The 19,291-nt window shown below is 48.7% G+C and overlaps 1 protein-coding gene across 2 annotated transcripts in view; it reads left to right on the plus strand.

Moving 5' to 3' along the window:
- Nucleotides 1-274: 274 nt before the first annotated feature.
- The window catches only part of Trim67 (tripartite motif containing 67), a 32,078-nt gene continuing 13,061 nt past the window's right edge, over nt 275-19,291 (plus strand). For both annotated transcript variants that reach the window (XM_021220266.2, XM_021220267.2), the window contains exons 1-2: nt 275-1,343; nt 17,797-17,892. In XM_021220266.2, the coding sequence (XP_021075925.1) occupies nt 339-1,343; nt 17,797-17,892 (1,101 nt within the window). In that variant the 5' untranslated portion in view covers nt 275-338. The remainder of the gene's footprint in view (nt 1,344-17,796; nt 17,893-19,291) is intronic.

Consider the following 19,291-nt stretch of genomic DNA (forward strand, 5'->3'; position numbering starts at 1 on the left):
ACGAGGTATCCCGGACGGCGCTGCTGCTGCCTATTCAACACCTGGACAACCTCGGAGGCCACCGCGAGGGCTGCCCGCCACCTTCAGACGACTGCCTCGGGTGAGGGAGCCTCGCCTTCAGGAGGTGAGGACCCCTCCTTTCTCTGGCGGCCAAGCGTCTTAGGGCGGTGGCCTGAGGACAGAGAGGGGGCGTGCCACCCTCGGTGAAGACTGCATGCCCATGTAATACCCCCGCCTCCTGACTCAAGAGCGCTGACATCGCCCACCCAGCTGCGCTTGTCTTCGGAACCTTGACCATTCTTGGCTGGTCCCGAGCGGCTCCAGCCGCGGGCGCGGCGATGGAGGAGGAGCTGAAGTGCCCAGTGTGCGGATCCCTGTTCCGGGAACCCATCATCCTGCCCTGCTCTCACAATGTCTGCTTGCCGTGCGCCCGCACCATCGCGGTTCAGACCCCGGACGGCGAGCAGCACCTACCCCCGCCGCTCCTTCTTTCACGAGGTGCCGCCGCCGCCGCGCCCCCTCCGGATCAGGACGCAGCCGCCGGCGCGACCAGCGGAGGCGCGGGAGCTAGTACAGCCGGAGGCCTAGGCGGCGGGGCGACCGGTGGTGGAGACCACGCGGACAAGCTGAGCTTGTACAGCGAGACTGACAGCGGCTATGGCTCCTACACCCCCAGCCTCAAGTCTCCCAATGGAGTCCGAGTGCTGCCCATGGTGCCTGCGCCCCCGGGCTCTTCGGCCGCCGCGGCCCGAGGCGCCGCCTGCTCCTCGCTCTGCTCGTCCTCCAGCTCCATCACCTGCCCGCAGTGCCACCGCAGCGCCTCCTTGGATCACCGCGGTCTGCGAGGCTTCCAGCGCAACCGGCTACTGGAGGGCATTGTGCAGCGGTACCAGCAGGGCCGTGGGGTTGCTGCGGGGGCGGCTGCAGCCCCAGCGGTGGCCATCTGCCAGCTGTGCGACCGCACCCCACCGGAGCCGGCAGCCACTCTCTGCGAGCAATGCGACGTGCTCTATTGCGCCACCTGCCAGCTCAAGTGCCACCCGTCCCGGGGCCCCTTCGCTAAACATCGGCTAGTTCAGCCGCCGCCACCGCCCACACCCCCAGAGGCTACCCCTGCTTCAACCGGCACTTCCACTGCCTCCAGCGCAGGAGGATGCAGGAGCCCAGGGGGTGCCGGGGCCAGCGTGCCGCGAAAGTTCCCCACATGTCCCGAGCACGAGATGGAGAACTACAGCATGTACTGCGTGAGCTGTCGGAGCCCGGTGTGCTACATGTGCCTGGAGGAAGGCAGGCACAGCAAGCACGAGGTGAAGCCGCTTGGGGCAACGTGGAAGCAGCACAAGGTGAGCGTCGGCTGTGCGGGAACGCCAGCCAGGGTGGAAGTCAAGAGATTCTCCGGACCCCTTCTTGGGGAATTGCCGGAGGGTGGGCTTGAGGGCCAAACAGGAGTCACTCCATCCATCCATCCGTCCGTGTACACACACACACACACACACACATCCGTTCATCCATCTACTCACATGTTCATCATTCCATCGATCTATTTATACATGCATCCATCTATCCATACTGGGCATGGGTATCCACCCATGCTTCCATCCAATCCTTTGTACATCTATGTGTTCATTCACCTATGCATGCATACATCTGTCTATCACCATTACAATCATGGATCTATGTGTACATACATACATGTGTGTATATACATATGCATGCATGCATTCATCCATCCATTCAAGGATCCCAGCAGTCACTATCTGACCAAGACTCAATGGACCACGTGCTCTGCACTGGGTATCGGATTGGTGGGTTATGAAAAACGACTTGTTAAGTTTCCTTTCTAAGGCAAAGGGTTGCCGAAGCACAGAAGCAGGGCTCTCACCCAAAGTCTAAGGCACACTGTCCACCTTGTAAGTGAGAGACAGATTTTAAAGTGAAACTGTTACCAGCTGGCCATAGGAACCCACCTGAAGTCTTCCTTGAATCCGTTGCCAAGGCCGGGAGACAGCAGCCCTGCTCAAGAACCCTAGAGCCTTGTACTTCTTCCACAGTAGACTCCATCAGCTTTGACTCACCGAACAGATAAAGCTTTCCCCTTTTCAGCTTCCAGAGAACTGTCTGCTCCTTCACTTAGTCCCCAGCTAGTTCTATGCCCGGGATTCCTCTAAACCCTTAGAGAAAGGCAGTGTCTCTTGGGCTATGGAAGAGACTGGGGGGAGGGGTGTCCTTCCAGGAAAAGAATGTGGTTTCCCCCAGAGCACTTCTCTTGCCTGAGGCTCTGCTACTGGAGCTGTGGAGGAGGTGCAGACCAAAGAGACCAAGCACATCTGCCCACAGCCTACCGTCCTGGGCACTGGCCTGGGGTAGTGCTACTGTGAGCTACTTAGACCTGGTACTTTGCCCTCTTCTTCTAGAGCTGTGACAGTCGGGGCCCTTCACCACCCCACAAGGCAAGGTGAGGGAAGTTCCTTGTGTGACAGGCCTAGATGCCTCCTTAGACAAGCAGGTTAGAGTCACTTGTTCATGGTGCACTTCACACACCCCTCCTTCAGAAGCCCACTCTGGAAGGTGTGAGAGGCGGCAAGGCTGTCCAACAAGAACCATTGCCAGCAGTTACACAGAGTAGGGCTGCAGGAAAATAAGGCAGCTTGCTAAGTGCATGCAAACAGCCCAGAACTTCCGGGCGTGGTGGCGCACGCCTTTGATCCCAGCTCTCGGGAGGCAGAGGCAGGCAGATTTCTGAGTTCGAGGACAACCTGGTCTACTAAGTGAGTTCCAGGACAGCCAAGGCTACACAGAGAAACCCTGTCTCGAAAAAAAACAAACAAACAAAACAAAACAAAAGACAAAAAAAACCAGCCCAGAGCAGCCAGATAGAGATGTGGCTTATCTATGTTTACTTTATAGACTTTCATCTGCTACAATAAACATATGTTGCTATGATAATTTAATATTTAGAGGAGTTTTTTCTTTTTTCTTTTTTAAAAAAAAAGATCCTCTTTTACTTACAGTATGGTTCAAGCTGGCATCGAACTCACTACCACCCTCCTTCTCAGCCTCGAGTGCTGAGGTTACAGATGTGAGCCTTAACACATGGCTATATTGTTTTAAATGAAAAATATAGGGAAAAAAGTAAATAGTAAACCCTTTGCAACTCTGTGTTGGAGAAGGAAATCTGTTCAATGTCCTAGTGTGGGGATTCCCAGCAGGGGTAATGTGCCTTACACCCAGCTTCCCCGGGCACTCTGAAAGGTCTGGAGATTTGTCCAGCAACACTAGTGATCCTGCAGTACGATTGAGAATCCATCTCCCTGCCATGAACCGTACCCCTGCTGAGAAGCACTTCTGTAGGGTCCCACAGCCTTGGTTTCATACCCCGGCCTTACAAGTGACTAGCTGTGTGCTTAAGCGACTTTGGCCCCACCGTAAGTAACACTGAGCTTGGATTCTTGTGGGAAGGGAAAGTATCATCCTCTGTGCATAGCCCCTGTGTGGGACTCAAGCCATTACATGTTATTTACTGTTTTATGGTATGTATGCTTAACCCATGGATTTGTGGAAGGCAGCGGGGAGGGGGGGCAGCACCCTGTTCTTTCAAGCCTTGTTGACTTGGAGAAAGTAGCAGCTGGTGACTGTCGATATATTTTTCTGAATTTATTTCAGTTTAATTGGTGTGCTTTTTAAACTTACAGCTGTTGTTCTTTGTGTGTGTGTGTGTGTGTGTGTGTGTGTGTGTGTGTATACACTTATGCGTGCCGTGGTGCGAGTGTGTTGGCATGAGAACAACTTTTAGGAGTTGGTTCTCTCCTGCCATCTGGGTTCCTTGGCTGGAGCTTAGTTAGGTCGTCAAGCTCGGTCGCAAATAACTTTACTCACTGAGCCGTTTGCCAAAATGCTGGCCTTCGTGTGCTTCTTTTTTATTTTTCTTTCATTTATTTTATTGAATGTATGTGTGTGTGTGTTGTCCATGTGTGTGCACATGAGTATGGGTGCACACCTCTGCATGCACTTGTAAAGGGCAAAAATTGGCGTCCAGTGCTCTCCTCCCTAGAACTCCACCTTACATTCTGAGACAAGGTCTTTTACTGAAACTGGAGTTCACAGACGGGCCAAGATGGCTGGTCAGTGAGTCCCTGGGATCCTCCTGTCTCTGCCTGCCTAACACTGGGATCACAGACATGTAGTGACCCCATACTCAGCCTATAAATGTTCTGGGGATTTTGCTTGGGTAGCAGGTACTTTACCAACTGAGCCATCTCCTTAGGTCTTTGGGGTGTTGTGTATACTTTAATGACTGAGAATATTTGCCCCACATTATGGTCCCACACACCACATTCTGTTGCATATTGTATGGTAGCAGGGCAGCTGATTCGTTTCATCTCTTAAGTGAGTAGACACCATTTAGAAATTTAAAAAATCTGGGATGGAGAGATGGTTCTGCTGTTTAGAACACCTGTCACTCTTGTAGAGGACCTGGAGATGGCTCAGTGGGTGTAACACTGTGTTGTTCTTGCAGAGGATCAGAGTTAGGTTCCCAGCACCCACATCAGTCTCCAGCTCCTGGGAATCCAGAGCCCTCTTTTGGCTTTCTCAGTCACTTAGCACCCACACACATACCCACATGGACCTGCCTGTAAGACACACATACACCAAAGAAGAAGAAGAAGAAGAAGAAGAAGAAGAAGAAGAAGAAGAAGAAGAAGAAGAAGAAGAAGAAGAAGAAGAAGAAGAAGAAGAAATAGTAGTAGTAGTTCAGGTTTGAAATCTCCCATTCAGCTTCCATGAGCTGATGTGGTTTCATAGACTAGAGGGCCAAGACTAATTCCGGGTCCTGTTGCCCAAACATTTCTAGTGTTAAAGATTGCAAACCAGAGAGCAGAGGTGAGAATTTGAACTCATGAGAGAGAGGAAATGTCTTGCATAGAAAAATAAGTTTGATGGCGGGCCCAAGGTCATGCAGGGGAAAATCAGCAGTCATCCCTGACTTGGTGGCAATCGCAGTTTAATAAATGTCTCTCTCGTCAACCTCAGTGGCTCTGTTTGGTAATGAGAACACCAGAGCAACACATGGATCTCTGCCCTGCACCATGGGCACTGTAACCTGTGGGAATACAACTGTGATGATCTTGAGTTTGCATCTTGTACCTAGTGCTCCAGCCTCTGAGAGCTAGGGCATCCTCCTGAATCCAGAAGAGACACAATGTGAGAGAGACAGAGACAGAGACAGAGAGACAGAAACAGAGAGACAGGGACAGAGAGCGACAGAGACACACAGAGAGAGAGAGAGAGAGAGAGAGAGAGAGAGAGAGAGAGAGACAGAGACAGAGAGACAGAGAGACAGAGAGACAGAGAGAGACAGAGAGAGAGACAGAGAGTGACAGAGAGAGAGAGAGAGAGAGAGACAGAGCGAACAGGTTCTCTTTCCAGCTTCAAGGGAAACAAGAGTGTGAAGCAGCTCACTGATAGAGCAAGAGTGGCTGGAAAGACGACTCAGTGGTCAAAGTGCTTGCCTTGAGACTATGAGGACCTGGGTTTGATCACTAGCATCCAACATAAAAAAAACAGGCATGGTGGTCCACACCTGTGATCCCAGCACTGGGGGAGAGGGAGGGAAGGGGGAAATAAGAAGATCCATGAGTATCCTGAGCAGCTAGCCTAGCATAAAACAGGAACGAAGGCGCCTGAGAATGAAACCTGAGGTTGTCCTCTGGCCTCCAGGTACATGCAGACACACGTACATACACCCCTCCCCCACCTGCATGCACACACACATGCACATATATGACCCCTCTCCTACCTGCATGCACATACACATGTACATATATAGCGATTCTCCCACCTTCATGCACACACACACGTACATATATACCCTCCATGTGCATGCACACACATATGCATATATACTCCCTTTTCATGAACCTGTATACACAAGCACACGAACAGTCCAAAACAAAACAACGGGCTGGCTTTGTAAAGGCTTGAGGACTTGACTTCAGATCCTCAGCACCTAGGTTAAAAAAAGAAAAAAAGATGCACAGTGGCAGACACCTGTAATCTCTGCACTAGGAAGGTAGAGATGGGAGGGTCCTAGGGCTGGATGGCCAGCTAGCCTAGTCAAACCAGCTAATTCTAGACTATGTGGAGCACAATCAAGGGAGACACCCAGTGTTGACCTCTGGCCTCCACACACTTTCATACACATCCATATATCCATGTGTGCACATCTGTATGGAAACACTCACACTTCCAAGTGAGAATCTTAATTTGGGCTGGAGAGGGGAGGACTGAGAGAGACCACAGCTGAACAGTATGGTCCATCATTCTGGGACCACCGGGTGAACCATCAGAGGGCTGCTTTTGAAAGGTGAACCGGGACCTCCACTTCTGACTCCCACTGTGGTGTAAGTTTCCCAGTTAGCCTTGGAGTCTAGGCTCTTTCCTGTTCTTGTCTAAACATCACAGAATCCACATGCCAGCCTGGGTGGGCCACCAGAAGCATGGCCCCGAGTTCTGAGGCCAGAGACGCCTTCCGTGCAGCTGTGCTGATTTTTCTATGGCACTGCTAAAGCTTGTCACCTGATTAGTGATTTCCAAGTAAGGAGACTTTCGGTGACACTGAGATCTGCTGATTATCACCTTTTAAAAACAGCATGGGAACCTGTAGGTCTTGTCGAAACATTTTTAGATGACTCTCCTGGGAGTAGATTAACCCTTTCGGTGAACTTCTGATGTGAAGGCATCCAACAGAGGGCTGTTGCCCATCAGTCTATTGGAGTAGAACTTTACCCTGCACCACCATCCCACTTTGGCAAGAGGTGAAAGGTCGTTATGGGCCTCAGTGCTTCCTAGCTGCATCTGAAATTCCTATTTCAAGGAGGACATTGAGCTGCAGGATGTGGGTGATCAGCCCTGCCTGAAAACACTGGATGTGACAGGGTGCAGTGTCAGCCTGGGTGAGAGAGAGAGAGAGAGAGAGAGAGAGAGAGAGAGAGAGAGAGAGAGAGAGACATATATACATACATACAAAGATACACAGATAAATAGAGTTAGAGATACATAGAGTTAGAGATAGATAGATACATAGATACATAGATATTTAGATACATAGAGGTAGAGATAGATAGAGTTAGAGATAGATAGATAGATAGATAGATAAATAGATAGATAGATAGATACATAAGATAGGTTTAGAGATAGAAGAGACAGACAGAGGCAGAGATAGAGACTCAGAGCAGACTGGATCTATACTTCAGTAGGTAGAGTTCTTGCTTACCACCCACAAGCTCCTGGGTTCCATTCTGAGCATAACACATTGGGTCACGTTAATGCAAGCCTGTAATCTCAGCATGTGGGAGGGGGAGATGGAGACATTCACGGTCATCCTGGCATGTGAGACCTGTCTCAAAGGAGGAGGGAAAGGATAGATGTTGATTCCTGAGCTGAGATTGTAAGGCTGCAGAAAGCTGGTGAGGTCTGGTCAAGAGTTCTTAAATAGCCGCAGGACAGAATTGCAACAGGGAACACATCACTGATGCCCACTGACCTAGCCCCACAGAGCAAGGGACAGTGTGATCTACAAAACTCAGGAGACACTAGGCTTAATCCTCTCTGGCCTTGGGGCTCTTCCAAGGGCGTGGGGTCTGATCGATGTAGTAAAAGAGTTTTACATACAGGGCAGGAGATGGCCAGCACTGCCAGGACAAGAAACAAATGGCAAGTCCAGTCCAATTTTTCCAATGTCCTTATATATGGTCTCCAGCAGAAGGTGTAGCCCAGATTAAAGGTGTGTGTCACCACATCTTTAATCCCAGATGACCTTGAACTTGGAGATCTCCCTGTCTTAATCTTCTGGAATCAATAGCCACTGTGTCTCAAGATCTCCATACCAAGATCCAGATCAGAAACTTCTATCTCCCAGCCTCCAGATTAGGTTCACTGGTGAGCCTTCCAATTCTGGATTGTAATTCATTCCAAATATAGTCAAATTGACAACCAGGAATAGCCACTACAATGGGGTATGGAGCAATAGCTCTGGGAACCACCCCAGGCATTATGGGATATGCAGCAATGGCTCTGGGGAGCATCCCAGGCATTATGGGGTATAGAGCAATGGCTCTGGAGACCACCCCAGGCATTATGAGGTATGGAGCAATGGCTCTGGGAACCACCCCAGGCATTATGGGATATGGGACAATGGCTCTGGGAACCACCCCAGGAATTATGGGATATGGAGCAATGGCTCTGGGGACCACCCCAGGGACTTTGGGGTATGGAGTAATGGCTCTGGGGGCCACCCCAGGCATTATAACGTATGATCAGGCTTTGTTGGAACAGCTACACTTGTTAACCTTGACCTATGATCATTGGCTTTGGAATGTTTGAGTGGGGTCAGTAGATGCCAGGTGGCCCAAGAAACTGGAACTAGTCAGTGTGTGGCCTTTTCAGAAGAACACATTTTGACCTGGCTATGGGTAATACAGTCCGCAGCCCTGCACTGTCCTCTGTCCTGGGAACCTGATGGATGTGCAAGGTTCTACTGAAGGCCTGGCCCTGTCAGGACCTATGTTTCAGAAACCTCAATGGGACTTTAAAGTGTCTGATTTGTGACACTAATTTGGGAAGTATGTCCTTTAGAAATGAGCTCCTGGGCAGCTGGGTTTCTGGGAGCTTTGACCCATGTTCAGCTGGCTCTGGGTACTGGGAGACTGTAGGGAGTTCAGGGCCCCCTGGCTGGAGAGGGTGGGGTGTGCTCCTGTGGGAGGGCACAGGGGAATCACTAATGACCCAGTGACCTCTGCTGCCTTCCAGAGATTGAACGGAATCAGTTTGCTATTGGTGCTTGAATTTCCTGTCCCCTGTACCTCCACTGTCTTAGAAAGCAACAGAGAAAAATGTCCATCCACCGTGAGAAGGCTTCCAAATGCTGGGGGATGTCTCAAAGGTCACAGCCTCAATCAGAAAAGAAGGCCATCTGACAACTTCTTCTGGCCTCCTGGGGCGCCCACACTCACACATAAACACATTCAGATACACATAATACACATTAGTAATAACAATAACCTCTTTAAAAATTAGGTCAAGGCTGTGCTAGGCAAATTCTTGGACTTAACCCAATCCTTCAATCTTTGATCCTAGTTGGTTAAGTAATATCTATAAAAGTAAGAGATTAATGAAATGTGATTCACCAGGAAGGAAGAAGGAAGCCCGGTTGTCACTCAGCAGATCCTTGCCATCTGGATGGTCATTTACGCACTGAGCTATCAGCCACTGCTGCCACTTCCTGTTTGAAGCCGAGCTGACTGTAGCTCTGCACCTCATGTCCTTCTCTGAGTTTATGCCTCTCGGGAGCTGCTACGCTACAATCTGCTCGAGAGAGAGTTGTGCCCTCCTGTGTCATGAGCGCCAAGGCTTCAGGGGGGAGTTGTTGGTCTCCCCTTGGCACACAGCCCAGAAGGTGACTCAGACAGTAAAGGCACCCACTCTGCAAGGGCAAGAACCTGAGTTTAGTCTGCAGAATCCACATTAAAAGTTGACCTGGTGGCTCGTATTTGCAATGCTAGCAGCTGTGAGGGGGAGGTTGAGATAGACGGGTCCCTTAGCCAGCCAGATGTGGACAAAAGTCCAGGCCAATAGGAGACTCACTCAAACAAAGGGGTGGAAGAGAGGAAGGTGCCTGAAGAATGGCGCTTGAGTTTGTCCTCTGACCTCTGTGTGCACACAAATGTACACACACAGAGACACACATACATACATATGCACACACACAGACACACATACACATATGCACACACATACACACACATACACACATCCATACAGACACACAGATACACATACATACACACAGATACACATACACACACACATAGATACAGACACACATACATACACACATACGCACACACATGCACACATATACATATACACACGTACACACAGATACACATACATATATACACACATAGACATGCACACACACATCTATCACAACAAAAGTAAAATAAGCAGATAATCAAGTGGGTAAATACACTGGGCAGTTTTAGATGCATGACATGTCCTAAAGTGTGAATAAAATAATTCACCAACACCTCAGTGGGCTTCTTCAGTGGAGAAGGTGGGGAAAAAAATCATCCCAAGGATGCTGAATTTCAGGTAGGACCTGGGGTTTGAAGACAGAAGAAAAAGGAGTCCTGTCCACCAGAAAGCGGCAGGGATCTGGAAGCAAGAGCCTCACCAGAGGCAGGAGGATGTCTGCAGTGTGTGTGAACAGGTAGCAGGGGCAGAGGAAGACAGGCAGGAGTCTAAAGATGTGAGGTTGAGTGTCTGGCAGGTGAAGGACTGAGATATAGGGTGATGGACTCATGGAAGCCATTGGAGGGGCATAAGCTGAGTAGTGATGTTTATTTGTTTGTTTAGAATGCTTTTTGTTATTTTGGGGTTTTTGTTTTTGTTTTTTGTTTTGTTTTTTTTGTTTGGGTTTTTTGTTTTTGTTTTTTGTTTTTTTAGATTAAAGGCATGCGCCACAGAATGTTTATTTTATTCCCTGTCTCTCTCTGTCTCTGTCTGTCTCTGTCTGTCTCTGTCTCTGTCTCTGTCTCTCTCTCTCTCTCTCTCTCTCTCTCTCTCTCTCTCTCTCTCTGCATGCATGGTGGGTGCCAGAAGAGGGCGTCAGGTTCCCTGAAGCAGGAGTTATAGATGTAGGAATTATAGATGTTTGGGAGCCACCAGAAAAGGGTGCTCCTAACAGAACCGGGGTCCTTTAAAAGAACAGCAAGTGCTCTTAACTGCTCAGCCATCTCTCCAGCCCTGTGATGTTTATTACTAGGAGGCCACTCTGATCTTTGGGGCCGTCGCAGTCATCAATGGAGTTGTAGGTGGGGGAGTGTATAGGGAAAGGGCACAGCTGGGGAAGCTTTTACATTTGCATGTGTTCCTGCTGGGGATGTCCTCAGCGTCTTGGGCTTGTGCTCTGCTATCTAATTGTGTCATAGACCTGTTATCCACTATGTCTTCCAATTACTCTTCTACATTCTTATATTTCTGTCTCCACACCTCTCTCCTCCCTGTTGGATTCTAATGGCATGTGTATTAGATGGTTTGCTAGCGCCTTATGTTCTTCCTGGTCTTTTTTGATATGGTCTAGGTAACATTTTTAGATGACTGGCTCTTTCCCAAGCTGTGTCAGGCCTTAACCCCTCCCACCTTGAAGCGCTGATCTCAGTCATCCTGCCCACTTCTCACTATTGTCACAGAAGCAATTCTATTACAGTTTCCAAGACCCGATCCAAGTGGGTATTTGGTTTTGGGATACCAAGACTTGAGCTAGCCTAACCACAGAGAGCTCATCTTGATTTTAGAGCACTAAAACTGTAACCTGCCTGGTCCTGGAGAAGGTGTTTTGGCTTGGGAGTGATGTGGACCCCACTCGACTCTGCTTGGCATATGGTCTAGCTATGGCTAAGGTTGAGACTCTGGTATGGGATTTGCACTATGGCTAAGGTTGAGACTCTGGTATGTATGGAGTTTGTGCCTGACACTCCCTCTCCAGGCCGGTTCTTGTTGCTGGGTGTGACCTGAGCTACGCTCTGGTCTGCAAGTGTGACTTGTGTTCATTTTCACTTTGCCTTCCCATTGTTCGAACATTCTCAAGGTCTCCAATGGGCATTTATTTTAACACTAGAACCAGCTTTAAGAATAGAATTCCATCTTAATTCGACTCTTATTATCCACACCTGTCGATGATGCCGCGCAGTTAACAGGACCTGGTGTGATCTCTTCATCCCCGAGCCATCTTTACACACCACACATGTAAGTAACAGCGTAACTCAAGAATCCTGTGAGCAAGGGCCACGCCGTACTGTGTTCTTGTACTCCAGTACCCAGCAGGGCAGCCAGCACTCAGGAGACCTCGAGAGACTTTATTGAGTAGTGAATAAGATGTAACCCTGGAACATATGCTAATATCAATGCCATAGATTATTATTTCAGAGCAGACACTATTAGCTGCTCGTTGACTCACGGAGCAGAAAGACTCACAAAGGGAGGGTCATCACAGGACAGGGTGTGAGAAGATAAGGGGAACAAACAGTCAAACATCTTTCCAGGTGCTGGTTTCAGTGCAGTGTGAACTCACTGCTGGCTTGCCATCTCTCCCTGTTTCCTCCCCTCCCCTCCCTCCCCTTCCTCTGCCTCTCCTCCACTTCTCCCCCCTCTCCTTCCCTCTCTCTACATCCTGTCCCTCTCTGTCTCCCCCCCCTTCCCTCCCTTTCTCCATCCCTCCTTCCTTCCTTTCCTGCCTGCCTGCCTCTGATTTTTTTTCCTGTGTCAGAAGCAATCAGTTGATTTCACCAGAGGACAGGAGCCAACTAGGAAATGCCAATGTGACTTTTCTGTCTTCTTGACCCAGAGAATACACTGGGTGTAAGTTTGTGTACTGGAGTGCCCTGTGGATAGAGGAGGCTGGGCCAGGCAGAGGAAGCAGGTTACAGACATGATGATCCTGGAATGCAGTCACTTGCCATTTGTATTAAACAAGATAATGTGTTTTATCTTGCCTGCATTTGTGCACCTGAGTACACTTTTATTGGGATGAGTAGAGAGGCCAGAGGTCCACATCCTGTATCTTGTTCAACGGCTCTCCACTTTGTTCTTTTTTGAGACCACTGACCCTGCAGCTTATTGATGGGGCTGCTTGGCCAGTGAACTTCAGGGATCTGCCTTTCACTCCATAGGTGCTGGGGACTGAAACTCGAGGTCCCATGCTTGCACTGAGCCATCTCCCCAACCCAGAGACAATGCACTTTAATGACTTAACACAGTATCTGTCACCGGAAGGAAAGCCATGAAAACCACAGCCACTGCCATTGTCATGATTATTACTACAAGTAGGAGATGGCTTCCCTGACCAGGTGCTCCAGGAGAGCACAATAGCCTCAGCACTCTCTGGTGGGGGGGCTTGGACTGGACATCTGTCATAACTGCCCTCTTGTGATAATTAGAAGCATGTTAGCTTGCCCTAATTGTCCTGTTCCTCAGGCTGGCTGGGGGGGGAGGGGGGAGGGTATGCCACATTCAGTGAATATCTAGACCCGTGGTTCTCAGTTTTCCTAATGCTATGCCTCTTTGGTACAGTTCCTCATGTCCTCGTGACCCCCAACCATGAAATTACTTTTGTTGCTACTCCGTTTGCTACTGTTATGGATTGTAATGTAAATATCTGACGATCTTAAGTGACCTCTGTGAAAACTGCTGGCCTAGAGAGAGCTGTTCCAACCTCAGGGTCTGCCACTGAGCAATGTAATGGAAACAGTATCGAACCCAAAAGATCTGGTTCATTTGAAACTGTGTCTTCAAATAAGTTTCTTAGCCTCTGTGTGCCTCAGGAAAGGCTAGTGTGTGGATTAATCAGAAAGAGTTGGCAGGGCGCCGTCAAAGGTGCTAGCACTTGGCCCGCCTCTCCTCTGGAAAGCTTGATGTCCATTTGTGTTATGAGGACAAAGTCTGTGTGTGCATGTGGGCTGTGATTCCATCTCATGAATATTCATGAAGGGCTAGTGCTAGAAGAAAAGACTGTACTTAACAGGTTCATTGACTAGAGTTGCCCTGATAAGTCAGTGCAAAACAGGTGGCTTAAAACAACAGAGCCAAAGGCCACCCAGAGACTGCCCCACCTGGGATCCACTCCACATATAGTCACCAAACCTGGATGCTATTGCGGATGCCAGGAAGTGTTTGTTGACGGGAGCCTGATATGGCTATCTCCTGAGAGGCTCTGCCAGAGCCTGAAAAATACAGAGGCGGATGCTCACAGCCAACCATTGGACTGAGCACAGGGTCCCCAATGGAGGACTTAGAGGAGGGACTGAAGGAGATGAGGGGGTTTGCAGCCCCATGTGGGGAGCAACAGTGTCTAACAGCCAGACACACCAGGCTCCCCGGGACTGGACCACCAACCAAAGAGTATACATGGAGGGACCCATGGCTCTAGGCACATAGGTGACAGAGGATGGCCATGTTGGACATCAGTAGGAGGAGTGGCCCTTGGGCCTGAAAGGGGTCTGATGTATCAGTGTAGGGGAATACTAGGGCTGGAAGGCAGGAGTGGGTGGGTGGGTGGGTGGAGGAGCACCCTCATAGAAGCAGGGGGAGGGGGAAGGGGATGGGGGTTTCCAGAGGGGAAACCTGGAAAGGAGAAAACATTTGAAATGTAAATAAAGAAAATATCCAATAATAATAAATAATTAAAAAAATAGATCCATCCTTCATATTTCTGGAGCTGGAGGCTGAAACCAAGGTGTCAGCAGGGACATGTCCACTGAGAATCCAGGGAGGATCTGGCCCAGCAGTTCCATGGATGGTAGTTCTGCAACTCAGTCTTTACATGATTCCCTTGTGTGACTATGTCAGACTTTTTGTCACTGTGACAAATTCCTGAAAACAAAAAAAGGGAAGAGCTTGCGGCTAGGGAGATGGCAGAGCAGGTGAAGCTCACCGTGTGAGCACGAGGACCTGAGCTGGAATCCCGGCACACAAAGAACAGTGTGGCCACATGCATCTACATTCTGGGCAGTTTTCTAAGTGGTTGGACTTTGCTTAAAATCTGTTTCTTTTGCTTCAGTGAAATGTGATGGTTTTTAACAGAGTTCTCAACCTGTGGGTCTCAACTCCTTTGGGGTCGAGTGGCCCTTTCACAGGGATAGCATATCGGATATCTTGCATATCTAATATTTACATTACAGCCATAGCAGTAGCATAATTACAGTTATGAAGCAGCAATGAAGATAATGTTATGGTCGGGGGTCACCACCAAATGAGGACTGTATTAGAGGGTTGCAGCGTTGGGGAGGCTAAGGACCACTGCTTTAAGGTATCAGCACCTGTCAAGGCATGTATGTCTGGTAATGTTTTCAGCAGGCTGAGGGCAAATGAGGGCCCTTGGGTAAGCTCCCTCAAACTGTCAAAAGTGGGACTCGGGGCCATCTTAATACTAATGCTGTCTGGAAAGCTGCTACAGAGCTCGGCTTCTCGCCGCTGAGTCTCTGTACAATTTAGAGACTTCCCTGACCTGTTGACCAAGCAAAATAAACCATTTGTTCAACAAACATTTCTTAGATGAGATAAGCAAGGTCTCCATCTCTCAAGACCAAACAATGTAATCACAGGAAAAGTCAACACAGGATAGCAGAGTGAAGGTAAGGGCTGCCACAATCAGAGTCCCCTCAACCAGGATGGAGGGAGAACCAGACCTAGAACCCAGAACAGGGAGAAAAGACACGGTTTCAGGTAGCAGCAGATCCTGGATACACATGGGCATATTAGACAGGGGCATGCAAAGCTGACTATATTTGGTTGGTTGGTTGGCTGGTTGGTTGGTTGGTTGGTTGGTTGGTTGATTGGTTGGTTGGTTGGTTGGTTGGCTGGTTGGTTGGTTGGTAGGCTGGTTGGTTGGTTGGTTGGTTGGTTGGCTGGTTGGTTGGTTGGTTGGTTGGCTGGTTGGTTGGTTGGTAGGCTGGTTGGTTGATTGGTTGGTTGGTTGGTTGGTTGACTGTGTCTTATTCTATAGACCAGGCTGCCTGGAACTCATTATGTAACCTAGGCTAGCATTGAACTCACAGCTATTCTCCTGTCTCAGCTTCCTGAGTGGTAGGCTTACAGGTGTAAAGCTCTTCCTTGGGTCTTGGTTCCTATGGTGACCCTCCAAAACACCTGCACTCAAACCTAAGAATTGGCCTCCCTCAAAGTCTGCCCTGCACCTGCCCGACCACAACCCCTTACAGTGGTCCAGTAGGCTTGGGGCCACTGGACATGGGGTGGCTGGTCATGAGGACACAGTGTGAGGAAGGACACGGCAGACAGTTTTCAGGCCAGATGTAGCTAGTCTCAGTTAAATAACTAAAGAGCCATTTATCTCATTGATCATCAGTTTAGGGTGTTTGCCAAAGTTGTTCTACTTGGAGCCCTGGTCAGCTGTTTTGTTTTTATCTTTGTTTTGTTTTAATGAATTTATGTTATTACTGAGACAGACTGTCACAATATGGACCAGGCTGGCTTTGAACTTATGATCCTCCAGCCTCATCCTACTGAATACTAGGATTACAGGCATGGGTCTCCTTGCCCAGCTTGGTTTATATCTTGAAGGAAGCTTCCAGAATTCTCTGAGAAGGTCACAGCCCACACCTTCACTTGGCTTGAGCTCTTGTGACTTGGCGCTTCCGCTTTCTGTACATTACCCTGCATCCCTAGATCTGCTTCCAATGCTGCGTTATAAGAGGTTTCTTGAGGCCACAGCTGCATGGACTGGTAAGTTTCACACAACAGCAGAATCTGCTAAATAAAGGGAGTGTTAGGCCCAGAATCTTTGGCTTCCCTCCAGTGTCTCTAGGGCGGAATAGAGGACTGTATTTCTAAGGAAGTTTCTGGATGCTGATCCTCTGTGCAGGGCCCTACCTGGACTGCCTAAGTCACATTCATTGGCTTAGTTCTGCAGTGGATACTAATGTATCATAATTCTGTATAGGTGCAGTGGATACTAATGTATCACAATTCTGTATAGGAACTCAGCTGGGTGTCCCAGGCACCCTCAGAGGGAAGCAGGGATGGGGAGCCTTCTAGGTTAGGCAGTTACAAAGAAAGGTGAAAGGTTACAAAGAACAGAGGAAGGGAAGGGATGGGTTTGATTTCTTAGCCTTGACAAATAGGGTGGCTTTGGAACTGACACAGGAAGGGGGGGGTGACGAGGGGGAGGTCCTAGCCTTTCTGGATCAGTTTTTGTTCCCTGTTCAACATTTTTACTTTGAAAAAATATGACTCATGTTAAATCATACATCTGGGCCTGTTTTGTTTTGTTTTGTTTTTGGTGGTGGTGGTGGTGGGGGTTCTCCTGTCCTCAGTGACAGAAAAGGCAACTGTATGGGATGTAGGTAGGGGCTGGAGCCTGACTGGTGTCTGAAATATTCACAATACTACTGACTGGAGACAGATCTGTGGCAGGAAGAGAGGGGATTAGCCAGGCAAGGGCCCGTTTGCCTTCTTGTCCACAGCGTGGCAGCCATCGGGGCCGGCTGTTAGTTTCAAACAACTGGCTCTCTAGTCTTTAATGTAGCTGTGGGATCCACTGTCACGTGTTGGTTAGTTTTAAGTATCAACTTGGCACACCTAGCATCACCTGGGAAGACAGTCTCTCAATGAGGGGTTGCTTACGTTGTCTTTTGAGTATGTCTGTGTGTGTGTGATTGTGGTGGTGGTGATGTCATAACTAAACTAATTAATGTGGGAGGAGTTAGTCCACTGTGGGTGGCACCATTTCCTAGACAAGTCATCCTGAACTGTATAAAAGAGGAAGAAGCTAGCCAGAAGCAAGTGTGCACGGACCTATGCATTCATTACTCTGAGCTCCTAACTGTGGCCGTGGTGTTCTGAGCTCCTGCCTAGACTTCCCCCATAGTAACTAACAGGCTGTAACTTGGAATTGTCAGACGCATGCTTTATTCCTATAAACTGCTTGTTGTCAGGTTATTTAATCACAGCAATAGAAATGAAACTAGAGTAACTCACCAAGGTCTGCCAGGAAATAGATACATGTTGGGCAGGGGTGTGGCTCGGTGATACAGAGTATCTACCCAGCCCTTCAAGTAAACAACAGCAACAGCAAACGGAGAGCAAGCATGTATTGTCTAGCCTGAGTCAGTCATGGCTGCTTTTTAAGTGAGGACAACTCAGTGGGACCGTCTTGCTATCTTGACTGAGGCAGGGGCATGCCTTCCACACTAACCAGCATCTCCATTATGTCTTTTCCAGGCCCAGCTGTCTCAGGCCTTAAATGGGGTTTCAGATAAGGCCAAAGAGGCGAAGGAGTTTCTGGTTCAGCTCAAGAACATATTGCAGCAGATCCAGGTGAGTGGACTCTGGTACTGGACAGACAGTGTGGCTGTCTGTCTAACACAGAGAGACGGAGGGTAAGTCTTGAGACAAGTGGATATCCACAATGATTTCTTTTAGAGGGTTGACCTGTCTGGTTGTACCATTGTGGGTACTGAAGGTGCCACTCTCAGCCGGTTTACATGCAGGTAACACTGTTGGTATTTAGGCAGGTCTGTGTATTCAAATCAAAACATAAACACCTCATTTCCTAAATAAATGTGTTATCTGAGTGTCTACACGATGCCCCATGCTGAACCCGACAAACATACAGAAATCAGTGAGTCTTGCTTCAGTGAGCTATATGCAAGGGGTTGAGAGTTCAAGCATGTGCACAAATAGAGGATCCACCTGCATAGAGGGAGGCCCTGAGCATTGCAGGGTGTGCTGGAGAAAAGAACTGAGGGCTCTGAACCTTTCTTCTTCTTTATCCTTTTTTTCCTCCTGTACCTTTCCTCATCATATATATATATATATATATATATATATATATATATATATATGATATATATATATGTATATATATACATATACATACATATACATACACATACACATGGTCTCATTACGAAACCCAAGCTGGCCTCAGACTCTCAATACCCCTGCCTCAGCCTCTCAGAGGCTAAGATGATAGACATGAAATGCCTACCCACCTGATCCCCATGGGCAGTTTTAAGTCACAGGCTTAGACATCACTTAAGTCTGATGTTCCATTCACACAGATGTATCCATTTTCTCTGAACGTCACCACAAGAGATCAGAGATGGAGCAGAGGCAGCAACAGAAATGGATTCAGTTCAGAGGCTGCAAGCACAAGGTCACCGTCTGGCTCCTCCCGAGGCGCCTCTGCTTGGCTGGCAGATGGCAGTTCTCTGTGTCCTCATGCAGTTGTCCCTCTGTGTGTATCTGTGTCCTGATTTTTCTCTTCTTATAAGGACACCAGTCAGGTTGGACTGGGGCCCACCCTAATGGCCTCATTTTAACTTCCAGATTCAGACACAGCCATACTGCATGGTCCTGGGGATTATGATTCAGAATGTATCCAGGGGGACAATTTAGCTCTTAACCAGAAGCCATTATCTACCCAGATCCCAGAGGCCTGGAAACTGAGGCAGGCAGGCAGGCAGGCAGGCAGGCAGGCAGGCAGGCAGGCAGGCAGACAGACAGGCAGACAGACAGATAGACAGACACACACTACTTTGTTTGATTTACCTTTTCTGATTACAAAAAGCAAAGTGTGTGCTACAGAGGTTTTTAGGGTTTTAGAGTCTGGAAGATAGAACTGAGAAGAAGCCCACCAACATACTTCATCTGAGGTAGCCTTGCTTCTCTCTCTCTCTCTCTCTCTCTCTCTCTCTCTCTCTCTCTCTCTCTC

The sequence above is a fragment of the Mus pahari genome, chromosome 20 (assembly GCF_900095145.1).
Source record: "Mus pahari chromosome 20, PAHARI_EIJ_v1.1, whole genome shotgun sequence".
NCBI classification, from domain to species: domain Eukaryota; kingdom Metazoa; phylum Chordata; class Mammalia; order Rodentia; family Muridae; genus Mus; species Mus pahari.